This window comes from Octopus sinensis, linkage group LG3 (assembly GCF_006345805.1).
Source record: "Octopus sinensis linkage group LG3, ASM634580v1, whole genome shotgun sequence".
NCBI classification, from domain to species: domain Eukaryota; kingdom Metazoa; phylum Mollusca; class Cephalopoda; order Octopoda; family Octopodidae; genus Octopus; species Octopus sinensis.
The window spans coordinates 12,177,733-12,189,651 of NC_042999.1; the positions used below are offsets into that span (position 1 = coordinate 12,177,733).

The 11,919-nt window shown below is 40.8% G+C and overlaps 1 protein-coding gene across 1 annotated transcript; it reads right to left on the minus strand.

Annotated features, from left to right (window-relative positions):
• Positions 1-9,092: 9,092 nt before the first annotated feature.
• Positions 9,093-11,916, minus strand: LOC115209138 (splicing factor 3A subunit 1-like). The gene has a single exon (XM_029777291.2). It carries the CDS (start codon positions 11,818-11,820, stop codon positions 9,409-9,411), a length of 2,412 nt encoding a protein of 803 aa, XP_029633151.1. The 5' UTR covers positions 11,821-11,916; the 3' UTR covers positions 9,093-9,408.
• Positions 11,917-11,919: the final 3 nt, after the last annotated feature.

Here is an 11,919-nt window from a genome sequence, read left to right on the forward strand (position 1 = left end):
GATGGAGAAGCAGCTCGTAGGAGATACCGTGACGGAGGCTATAATCTGCAAGAAGGCACAAGCTATTTATGCTGATTTGCTGCAGTAGACCCCAGGGACTTGTACAGACGAGGCATCAGGTGAGCCATTTAGGGCTGGTTCAAGAATTTTAAAAAGAGGACAGGCATGATAAGGCAGTGAGAGCAGACATGAAGGCAACCAAGGATTACCTCAAAACTTTTGCCAGAATTATAGCATCTGAAGGCTACATCTGCCAGAAAGTCTTTGACTGTGATGAAACTAGACTTATATAATAGATGATGTAGTTTCATGATTTCTCAGCATCCATGAATCCAATTTTCTTTAACAATCTGCTCGGTAGTTTATAGTCTTTAAGTTCATATTTGAGAGTGTAAAAATTAACACTTCCTTCTCCAAGCCTAGATTCGAAACCGAATCTAAGAATTCTCGGTTGTCCAAACCACGACGATCAACAGGCGTGAAAAAAGGTTTTCTTTGTCCTGTCAAAAATTGATTGATCATCTCCCTTTGACCTACGACCTCAGCCATGTCAGGCAAAGTTCAAATGGACAGGAGCTGACCTATTTAGGTACAAACTCTGCTGCAGTATGTCTGTCTTTCTAGCTGCCATGATTATTATAAATACGGTGGTCAACAGAGACGAGGGAGGAGAAAATCCCTGCAGGCATCAAGGAAGCTCGACCACACAACAGGTTTTGAATGACCGCACAGAATGTTCGAAGTGCCATCAGACACAAAGGATGTGGCATAGACAGAGGTGATTGAAGGATTCTAGTTGCTTAATATCTTCTACCTTCATCGGCCATGACTTGCTGCCGTAAAGGAGAACCATTCGCACTAGTGCTTGGTAGATCCGTACTTTGGTGTGTGTCGGATCTCAGATCTTGACCAGAGTCGTACATTGAGTCGGTTGAAGGCTTAGCGAGCGAGGTCGATTGGTGTTTTGATGTCAGCCTCACCTTGACCTGTAGCTGTAATGATGACGCCAAGGTATTTGAAACTCTCTTCAAGAATATCACCATTGAGGACAATGGGTGTTTTGTCTGGTGGGGCAAAGCCAGCTGTGAGGATTTAGGCCTTCGAGGCATTGACTTTCATACCAAATTGTTATGAAACTTCCATAACAAACTTTATGCAATGTGTTCTTGTCTCATTTTTCTCTTGCTCAGAGATTTACACTTTGAAATTAGCTTTTCAAATCTATAATCAGGATATGGCTTCAGATCTAAATAATCCTGCATTGCACCATTTTCATTTAGCTTCTTTTTTGGCATTATAATCATTGAACTGAGTGAATCAATGAGAAGATCATTCAATAATTTAGTGGGGCCTTGTTTCAGCTTCAAATCTTTTGTTAAGTCTTTGAACTTCAAAAACAATTTGATTCAAAAAGAGTAGAAAAACTTAGTTTTACTTGTCACCAGACCTGGACACAATGCAGCAGTGGATCATGGACTGGCAACTCAAGCTGGCTGTGGACAAATGTACCACCATGCATTTTGGGAGGAGAAACCCAGCGTCCACCTACTCGCTCCACAACACTAATCTCAAAAAGTCTTCGTGTGAACGTGACCTGGGTGTTATTGTCAACAGCGATTTGCGTTGGACAAAACACATTGTTAAAATTGCCAAGAAGGCTGAGGGTGTCTTGGCATCACTCACCACGTCCTTTGTGAGTCACTCTCCGGCTATCTATCTGCGGCTTTATATAGCTATGGTACGACCTCACCTGGAATTTGCATCACCAGTCTGGAACCCCTATCTTGCCCAGGATCTTAATCGTCTGGAAGCCGTTCAGCGATGTGCAACCAAAAGAATACCCTCCATCAGGCATTTGCCATATTCTGAACGCCTTACTTCCCTGGGCATGGACACATTGAAACTCCGACGTCTGGCAGCTGACTTGGCAGACACCCATAAAATTATCAACCATGTTACAAACAATAACTCTGAGCATCTTTTCAAACTCCACTCATCTAACACCTGTGGACATATTTACAAAGTCAGAAAACAGCACAGCTCCTTCAATGACTTTAGGAAACATTTTTTCATGCTGAGAGTTGCTGAAGCATGGAACAAACTGCCAGCATCAGTTGTTAGTTGTCGGAGCACTGCATCCTTCAAAACTTCCATGCTTTCTGAGATTCGCCAACACTACATCTGATTTTCTCCCCTCCATACACACACAAGCATGTATCTGACTCATGCATTGTTCGCTTTCCAGACATTTGTACATTACTGCATATACTTTATACGCACTTTCTGACAAGTTGTGGTGCACCTGAGCACTGTATACAATAATTTCATTATTATTATTATATACGGGAGACTTCAGCTGCATAACAATGTTCTTCATTCTTTGTAATTTTGAAATATATATTTTCAATTCAACCTCCTGTTGTAAAATCCTTTCTACTGCAGATTCAGTTGACATCCATCTTGTTGCAATCCGGATTTCTAGACTAACATTCAACTGCAGCATGTGACACAGCAATATGGAGGGAATGACAAACACATCCTACAAGTATCAGATAAGGAATGAATTTCTCTTTTTTATATAGCATACACACCATTGTTTACACCAGTCATAACTGAAGCACTTTCTGTACCTAATGCAATCAGATTTTGCAAATCAAGGTCATGATTTTTATTTTAGCTTAGTCAAAATATGTTACAATGTTTTTTCTAGCATGTAAATAACCTCTAATCAAACTGTACTTAGCCCTTCCTATCACACTTTTTAACTCTTCTTTAAAATACGGACCAAGAACATTAGTAAGAATCTCCACTGCACTTAAATTTAAGTTTCTGTACTTGTTTCAGATTTTTAAAGCATTCTAAACTCATTTAAGTAATCCGCAAATCAAATCAAACAGAAATTGTAGTTGTGAGATCAAGATTGGGGCCTGGTGAAGCCTCCTGGCTTCCCAAATCCGTCCAACCCATGCCAGCATGGAAAACGGACATTAAACGATGATGATTTGATCCAATTGTAACTGAGGTTGCTAATAAAATATCTGGACAATTTTTGGTGTTTAACAATCAATATTCTTTTCTCTGTTGAATTCTAATTTAATTTTTTTCTCACACTAATGTCTAATTTATCAACTTTCAAATGATGATGGGGCAAAATGATTAACGGCTAATTTCAATAATTTCTTCTCTTTAACTGCATAAATCAATGGAGAAGAGAGCAACTGTAACAGATTCTGCAGAGAACATTTTATTAGTTATTTAGTCGAGTTTTGTTGGCAGCCACTTATGTGTTTATTGCAGGCGATTTCAATCATCCTGAGATCGATTGGGAGACCTTCCATTGGCCACAGAGTGCAAACGATTTTGTTGAGCTTGTGCTGGACTCAAACTGGTCACAAGTAGTCACCTCTCCAACAAGAGGCGACAACACCTTGGACCTGCTCTTCACCACAACTCCTGAAGCGGTTATCAATTGCACTACGGAGGAACCTCTAGGTGACTCTGATCATGCTATGATCATCGCCAATCTGGCTCTTGCGGGCAACAAAAACCTGAACCATCTCCAATCTGCTTCCTTCGATTGGAAGAGAGCAGATTGGAACCTGTACCACACTGAACTACAGCACCCAAACTGGCGTGAATTCTACAACTCTGGAGATGTGAATACTATACTCCAGAGTATCCTGGACTCAATATGGGCAGCATGTGCAGCATCAGTGCCACGTAAACAAAAAAAGAAGAACCGCCCCAAAAGGGCAATTTGGGAAACTTCAGCGGTCCGACTTGCCAGGAGGGAACGTCGGACTGCTGAACGGGAATACAGGTTGCATAAATCAGACACCAACAGGAAGAAGCGGAATAAATCCTCCAACCATCTCAAGCAAGTGACAAAAAAAGCAGTGCTTGAATTTGAACAGTGCATAGCAGCCAATCCTGACAGCAAGGTTTTCTGGAAATATGTGCACTCAAAGCAGAGACCTCACTCTCCAGTGGGCCCTCTTCGCAACCCTCACACAAACCAGATCACTGACGACCCCAAGGAATGCGCAGAACTCATTGCCGAGTGCTATGCAAACATATTCACTGTTGAAAGTCAAAATGTACCATCTTCACCATCACTAACAGCAAACTCCATAACAACTATGGAATTTACACCTGCAATGCTGCGACGTCACCTTCAAAATAAGCGCAACTATGCCTCCCCTGGTCTCGATGGAGTTACATACCTGCTTCTCAAACGTGGCAGGCACTTCCTTTTACACCAGCTTTCTATTTTCTTCCAGTACTGTCTCAACAATGGTGCTACTCCGGAGCAGTGGAAAACTGCCAGTGTCATTCCTCTGTTCAAAAAGGGCGACCGCACATCACCTGTCAACTATCGCCCAGTCAGTCTCACTAGCTGTATTGCAAAACTGATGGAATCGTGTGTCAGAGAAACACTCTGGAACTTCTGGAGCTCTCACAGTCTCATCCGACCCTCACAATATGGATTTATCCCTAACTCCAGCTGCGGTGACCAGCTTGTCGAGTTCCTTGAGGACATTACTCAGATTACTGACAGTGGCTCATGGGTGGATGTTGTCTACCTTGACTTTGCTAAGGCTTTCAACTCTGTGCCACACAAAAGGCTTATGGTGAAACTCTCTGCAATGGGTGTGGGGGATGACCTTTTTAACTGGTTGAAATCCTTCATCCTCAGCCGAAAGGAGGTAGTCACAGTTCTAGGACAGCACTCTACACCATATGAGATGTCATCGGGTGTACCACAGGGATCTGTCCTTGGTCCCCTCTTGTTTGTGGCATACATTAACGACATAGATGCCAATTTAAAGAATGCCACAGTATTGAAATATGCAGACGACATCAAGCTGTACCTTGAAATCAAGACGACAGATCCTGATGTCTACAACTCTTTCCTGCAATCAGACCTAGACACAATGCAGCAATGGATCACAGACTGGCAACTGAAACTGGCTGTGGACAAGTGTACCACCATGCATTTTGGGAGAAAAAACCCTGCGTTCACATACTCCCTCCACAACACTGATATCAAGAAATCCTCTTGCGAGTGTGACCTAGGCATCACTGTCAGCAGTGATTTGCGTTGGTCAAAGCATATCTCTAAGATTGTCAGGAAGGCCGAGGGTGTCTTGGCATCACTCAGCAGGTCTTTTGTTAGCCGCTCTCCAGCCATCTATTTAAAACTGTATACAGCTATGGTACGACCACACTTGGAATTCGCATCATCAGTTTGGAACCCCTATCTTGCACAGAACATTGACCTCCTGGAATCTGTCCAGAGACGTGCAACCAAACGCATACCCTCCATCAGACACCTACCATATTCTGAGCGCCTTGTTTCCCTGGGCATGGATTCACTGAAGCTCCGGCGTTTGGCGACGGACTTGGTAAACACCCACAAAGTTATCAACCACCTCACCAACAACAACACTGAACACCTTTTTGATCTCCATGTGTCTAACACACGTGGACATGCCTACAAAGTCAGAAAACAATACAGCTCCCATGACTTTCGGAAACATTTTTTCACGCTCAGAGTTGCTGAAGCATGGAATAAACTGCCTGCGTCAGTTGTTGACTGCCATGACACTGCATCTTTTAAGGCCCTCATGCTTTCCGAAATCCGCCGAAACTACACCTGATTATATATACACTTTAGATGAGTTGTAGTGCACCTGAGCACTGTACACAATTATTATTATTATTATTATTATTATTATATCATGTGCAATTTTTCATTTGATTTAGATATTTGAAATTTTTGTTGCATTTCTGATGTCTATGGATGGATATTGATGCGTTTGAGTCTTTTTACCAAATGTAATTCTGGAGAATTGAAGAGGCAAATTTTCCTGATCTTGTCTTATTCATTTTGCCTCAGCTAAATTTTTCTTTTAAGAGCTCAAAGAGAATGGAGATAATTTTTTGAAATAGAATTCAGGTTATTTTAGTGTTTCTAGTGCATTTAATGAAGGTCATTTGCTGAATTGATATAGATTTTGTAAGGTAGTGAACAATCATCATCATTGTTTAATGTCTACCTTCCATGCTAGCTTGGCTGAGACTGATGCTTTTAAAAAATGTATTTTTTCTCAAAAATGCATTAAATCTTACTCATTGTGCTCCTCCCAACCCCTATATATATATATATATATAATTCTTTTATTCTTCTACTTGTTTCAGTCATTCGACTGTGGCTATGCTGGAGCACCACCTTTAGTCAATCGAATCAACCCCAGGACTTATTCTATCAGTCTATTTTGCCAAACTGCTAAGTTACAGGGGACATAAACACACCAACATCGGTTGTCAAGCAATGGTGGGGGGACAAACATATACATATATTTATATATTTGCCAGGCTTCTTTCAGCTTCCATCTACCAAACCCACTCACAAGGCTTTGGTTAACCCGAGGCTATAATAGAAGACATGCCCAAGGTGCCACGCAGTGGGACTGAACCCGGAACTGTGTGGTTGGAAAGCAAGCTTCTTACCACACAACTACTCCTGTGCCTATGAAATATAATATATATTTATACTATTTCTGCTTTGGTAGCCAAGAGTGCATCTAACCTGACAAGGTGGGTCAGCCTCTAAGTCATGGTGAAGGCAACTAACCCAGGAGAACTCTGATAGAAAAGCCTGAGGGCTGCTGTTCATTCGAGTCTGTGGCAAACATTTGCACCAACTTTTGGCTATCAGCATTTCCAAAAAGTGAGACTGGTCTTACACAAGACTTCACCAATGAAATATAGTCTAAACTAGAATATTAGCTCTTAGACATTGAAGCTGATCGGGGAATCCACAGACCTGTTTGCAGCTATGTTTTTTGGATTCCATGACAGTGGAGGCAGGTGTTGTTATTGTTATTTTATCTGTTAAGAATTCATCTGCTCCCTTCACACCTTCATGAACTAAAAGATTATTTACTAGAAGAGAGAAAAAAAAACTGATAAAGGTTAGTAACATGAAGGTATCTAGTTGCAAAACCAATGCTTCAATATATGCCTGGCAGAGTCAACCAGGGCAAAATGGACAAAAAACGACTGATGACTGATTGTATAAATAAAAGGCTTCAAGAACAAAAAAGGGTACGTTTTAGAAATATATAAATGCTGGTAATTATCTGTACTAGTTAAATAAATATCAGCAAAAACAAATTAATGAATACGTAAAGGGAGAGAACTGAGATCTAACTTTTGAACCAATTCGTATATGTTGGCGAGTTGAGTGATTTCTCCAATCAGGCTTTACATTGTGTGTATATATATATATATATATATATGAGAGAGTTAACATAGGTGTAGAATAAGTGTCATATAACTTTTTGGAAAAAAAAAAACACATTCTTTTGTGCTTGTCCTTGTAACTTAGTGGTTTGACAAAAGAGAAGGATAGAGTAAGTATTTGGCTTTAAAAAAAAATCAAGTAGTGGGGATGATTCCATTGACAAGAAATTCTTTGAGGTGGTGCCCCAGCATGGCTGAAACAAGTAAAAGATAGGATTTTACAGGGAGCAGATTATGATTAGACAAATGAGAAATTTGCTTTATTTTAAGGTAATAAATACTTTTCTTTTGAAACTTATTATTCGTTTTGCATAAGATATTTGCTAAAAGTTAAATCATAATTATTGTATGTCTCCTATATTTCTTGACGTTGCCTATAATTGCAAAAATGCATTTCCAAAGTTATCAGTCATTTGATAGGTAGCACTCTACTTAAGTTTATATTTTGTCTTCAAGAGCAGTGAGTTGACAAAGTAACACAAGAGACTAAATTGTCCCTTCATATCTTGAACTTAAATACTATCAGGCATAATGGGGCTTTTCACAATGTCAGAAATAAACTGTCACAGACCCAATAACCCATGTTTTACTCAGGTCACAATACTCACCATCATTATTTTAACACTGACTTTTTTCTTGCTGGCATGGGCTGAACAAAACTTCTTAAAGCAGAATTCTTTGGTGGAATGTCCTCCAATCATTGTTGTAACATGGAGAGATTTTCTGTGACCAGATGTCCTTCCTGTCAACAACCCTCACCTGTTTCTAAGAATGGCCAGACATGTTTTTGCAGAATATTTGAAATGACACTGCTTGTATGACAGGGACATTCATTTACAACTGTCACATAAGACAAGGAGACAAACACACAACGGGCTTCTTGTGCACATCTGTATACATAATCACTGTATTCCTCTTATTGTAGCTTTTGAATGATGTCATCCTACTGGCTAGGCAAGCAAGCCAACACATCACTGTGGGCGGGAGCAATGTGAAGTGAAGGGCTTTGTTCAACAACACAATGCAATACTGGTTTAGGAATCAAAACTATAATCTTGCAATTGTAAGCACAACACCCTGCACCTTCATTATGTGTGTGTGTAAAGCCACAACCCCTCAATACTACCCCCACCCCACCCAATTGAGGTGGTGGGGTTTAGTGACTCAGTGCTGGTGCCAAGAGTAAAAAGTACTCAGTACACTCTGTAAAGTGGTTGGTGTTAGGAAGGGCATGAAGCTGCACAAACCATGGAACCTGGTGCTGCTCCTGTCCAACCGATGCCAGCATGGAAAATGTAGGTTAAATGATGATGTGGGTTTCATTGAAACAATCTCACCAATTAAACTTGTGTTGAGTGAACATAGTTAAGAGTCACTCATAAAATAAGCAAACAGTTTGAGAGGGACACAGGGACTGCTATGATTAAAAACTCTCCAAGTTTCTAACAGCCACAATTCAAGACCTAAAACTAATAATACTACAAAGCCTCATCAAAGGAATATATTTTATCATCATCAGTTTTCCATCCTAGCATGGATTGGAGCCTTTGACAGGAGTCAAACAAAAGACTGTGTGAAGTTCATTTCCCCCACCATGTTCCACTATACGACACCTAGGTCAAGGATCGTCTGCTATATTCCTTGGCCATCCAAAGCCTTGTGAGTGGATCTGATGGACAGAAACCGACAGTAACCGAGCTCTCTAAGATTTTTATGTTGTTACCATTGAGTGAGAGTATAAAATAAATAGTATCTTCAATATGTAATCAAAATAACACAAGAAGTATTGCAGATATTCAATGATATATTTCACATTTTATGTACAGGATATGATAAAAATAATGCAAATATACACACAGTATGTATGTGTGTGTGTATATTCAAATGTCATTTAGCAATTCAATTCCAAAGTGTTTATCTGAAACTATAAAAGGAAATCTTTTTGGAATGTCATTAAAAAAATGAAGGATAACATCCTGTTGCTATGACTTAGCTGTCTTATGAACTTCAATTTTTACAGAAATAAAAAAAAAAAAAGATCATTCCTTATTGTTTTGTTAACAACATTGGGTGAAAAGAAATATAAATGTGCAAGAAGTTTTACTTCTTCCGACCACCTCGTTCTTTGAGTTGCAAATTGATGCTTGCTCCATGGGGAAGATTGTAAAAGGCTAAAGTATTGGAATCTTTGACAAAGATACCTTCATACTGTAATTTCTGCTTACCAGCAGGAATACTGAGTGCTTCGTTAAGTTTCGCTTTAATTACAGACACTGAATCAGTAAGTGGTAAAGTAAAGTTGAGCACTTGACCATTGAGGTTCCATTCAGGTTTATCTGGAACGTTTGGCACCAAAACCTTGACCAAAATCGGGTTCTTGTGTGTTCGCAAATATTCTTCTTCTGAAACGAGAGATTCTTCAGTTTTCTGTCGCTTTGATTGGGTTGGTTGATCATCTTCCTTTGGTGGTGGGGGAGGAACACTGAAATCTGATGTTGAAACTGGCAGTTGTGGCACTGGTGGTTGTGGGGGACGCTGTGAAATGCCCAAGACATTTCCAAGTGCAGTTGGTGGTGGTCGAGGTGGAAGAATCACCATACTCTGGGGCACGGGAGGACGGGGCATTGGTGGCATGGGAGGTGCCGGTTGTACAGGAGGTGGGGGTGGGGGCTGTATCTTCATAATATTTGGAGTCATAGTATTGGTAGGCATAGGTGCTGGTGGCATTGGTTTGGGAGGTATTGGGTGTTGCATTGGTGGATGTATTGGTTTTGATGGTTTGGGCATGGCTGGACCAATTTTCTCCTTCTCTTCATCAGGTACTAAACCCTTCACTTTATGAATAACAGCAATCTGTTCTTCAATGGTGATATTCTCACGAGCTTTCTGTGTTACTTTCTCCATCGAAGCTGTGTGTCCATCCCAGACAACTTTCTTTTCTTTTTTCTCTTCTTCCCCTATCTTTTTACCAATCTGAGTTTCTTCAGCACCAATACCGAAAATATCAGTACGGCGTTCAGCCAGTTGTCTCAAACTGCTGCCAATGGCCAAACCAGGAGCATAAACTTCTTCTTGCTCTCGCTTTTCAGCAATTGAACGATTGCGTTCTTCAATCCACTTGCGGTCAAGCAAACCAATTCGCATGTGTTCAGGTACTTTATGAGTAGGAATTTTTTCACCAGTGATCGGAGACACCATGAAAGAATCAGGATTGGGCTCTGTGCTGATTGTTCGGGCCTTAGGGTTATAATCCTTACGTACGATAACTTGATCAGGGGTTGGTGGTAAAGGAGGTGGAGGCTGGGGAATATCACTGGGTGGCGGCGGTGGAGGTTGAGGAGTGATCACCTTGTCTATTTTTCTTTCTTCGTCGATTTCATCCTCATCTGAACCTTCGTCCATGTCCAGTACTTGGTTATTGTCAGAAGGTGGAGGCGGACGGAGCTGCGGAGGTATCGGTAGTGAAGGAGGAATAATAGAAGAATGCTTGTTCTTATCAACAAGAACATCTTTTTGTGTTTTACCACCTTTGTCTAGAATGATGTCATCGCCATCCTCTTCATCTGATTCCACTTCCATTGCAACGTCGTTGGTGTTCTCTCCTTTTTCGTAACGCTCCTGTTGGATGACCCGAGCACCGACTTCTTCCGGGGTTGTCGGAGAAGGCAGATTGCCCACCTCACTCGCTTGGAAATCAACTGTTTCCACCACAACGAAATCGTGCCAATCAATCTGAGCATAAGCGATACGTTCTTTTTCCAGGGCATCTTCCTCTTTCCGTCGCTCCCGTTCTTGGTATTTTGCCCACTCAACACGATATTTAACTTGCTCTAAAATGTGTTTACTGACTTGAGACTCTTTCTTCAGCTTGTTGCTAAGGTCTTTAGGGGGAATTAAAATTTTGGTATATTGTTCAACTAGTTTAGTAAAATAATTGAAAAGACTATGCTGCGGCCTGAGGAAGTCGAATTGGTAATTCCTCTGTTCCCGATTCATTAAGTTTGTTAAAAACTGACGACCGTTACGGGCCACAAACTGAGCAGTTAACTTGACAACATCCAGATCAAAAGCCGAGATCGATGGAGGATCAGCAGTAAATTCAAACTCAGCAGGCGGTTCATTAGGAATAATTGGTTCTATATTTTTTATAGGCTCGCTCATAGGTTTCAAGGCCATCGCCGCAGTAATAATCTTACTAACAATTGGCTCTTGGCCCTTGCCATCTTTAAATTCTTTAACTTTGTGCTGATAGTATGCATGGTAGGGATCGGCAGGATTCAAAAAGTTAAACTTTGGGTTATTTACCTCGTTTTGTCTGATCCGACTTTCGAATTCGGGTCCGTTTCGGGCCACAAAACTGGCGGTTTTGTCAACAATGTTCCTCACTTCTGGCGGAGGATAAATAATACCGATTACAGGACGTGTATAAGTTTTTTCTTCTTCAGATTTCTCTTCCGGTCCAGTTACTGATTCTGGGAGCAGCAGGCCTTCGGCTTCCACGGCTGGAGGCATTTTGGTAACAAAACACTAAATAAGAAAACAATTTCCTATTTTATTCGACCAACACCAAACAAAATGGCGAAACTGGTTTTTAAGAGCAGCACAATTACC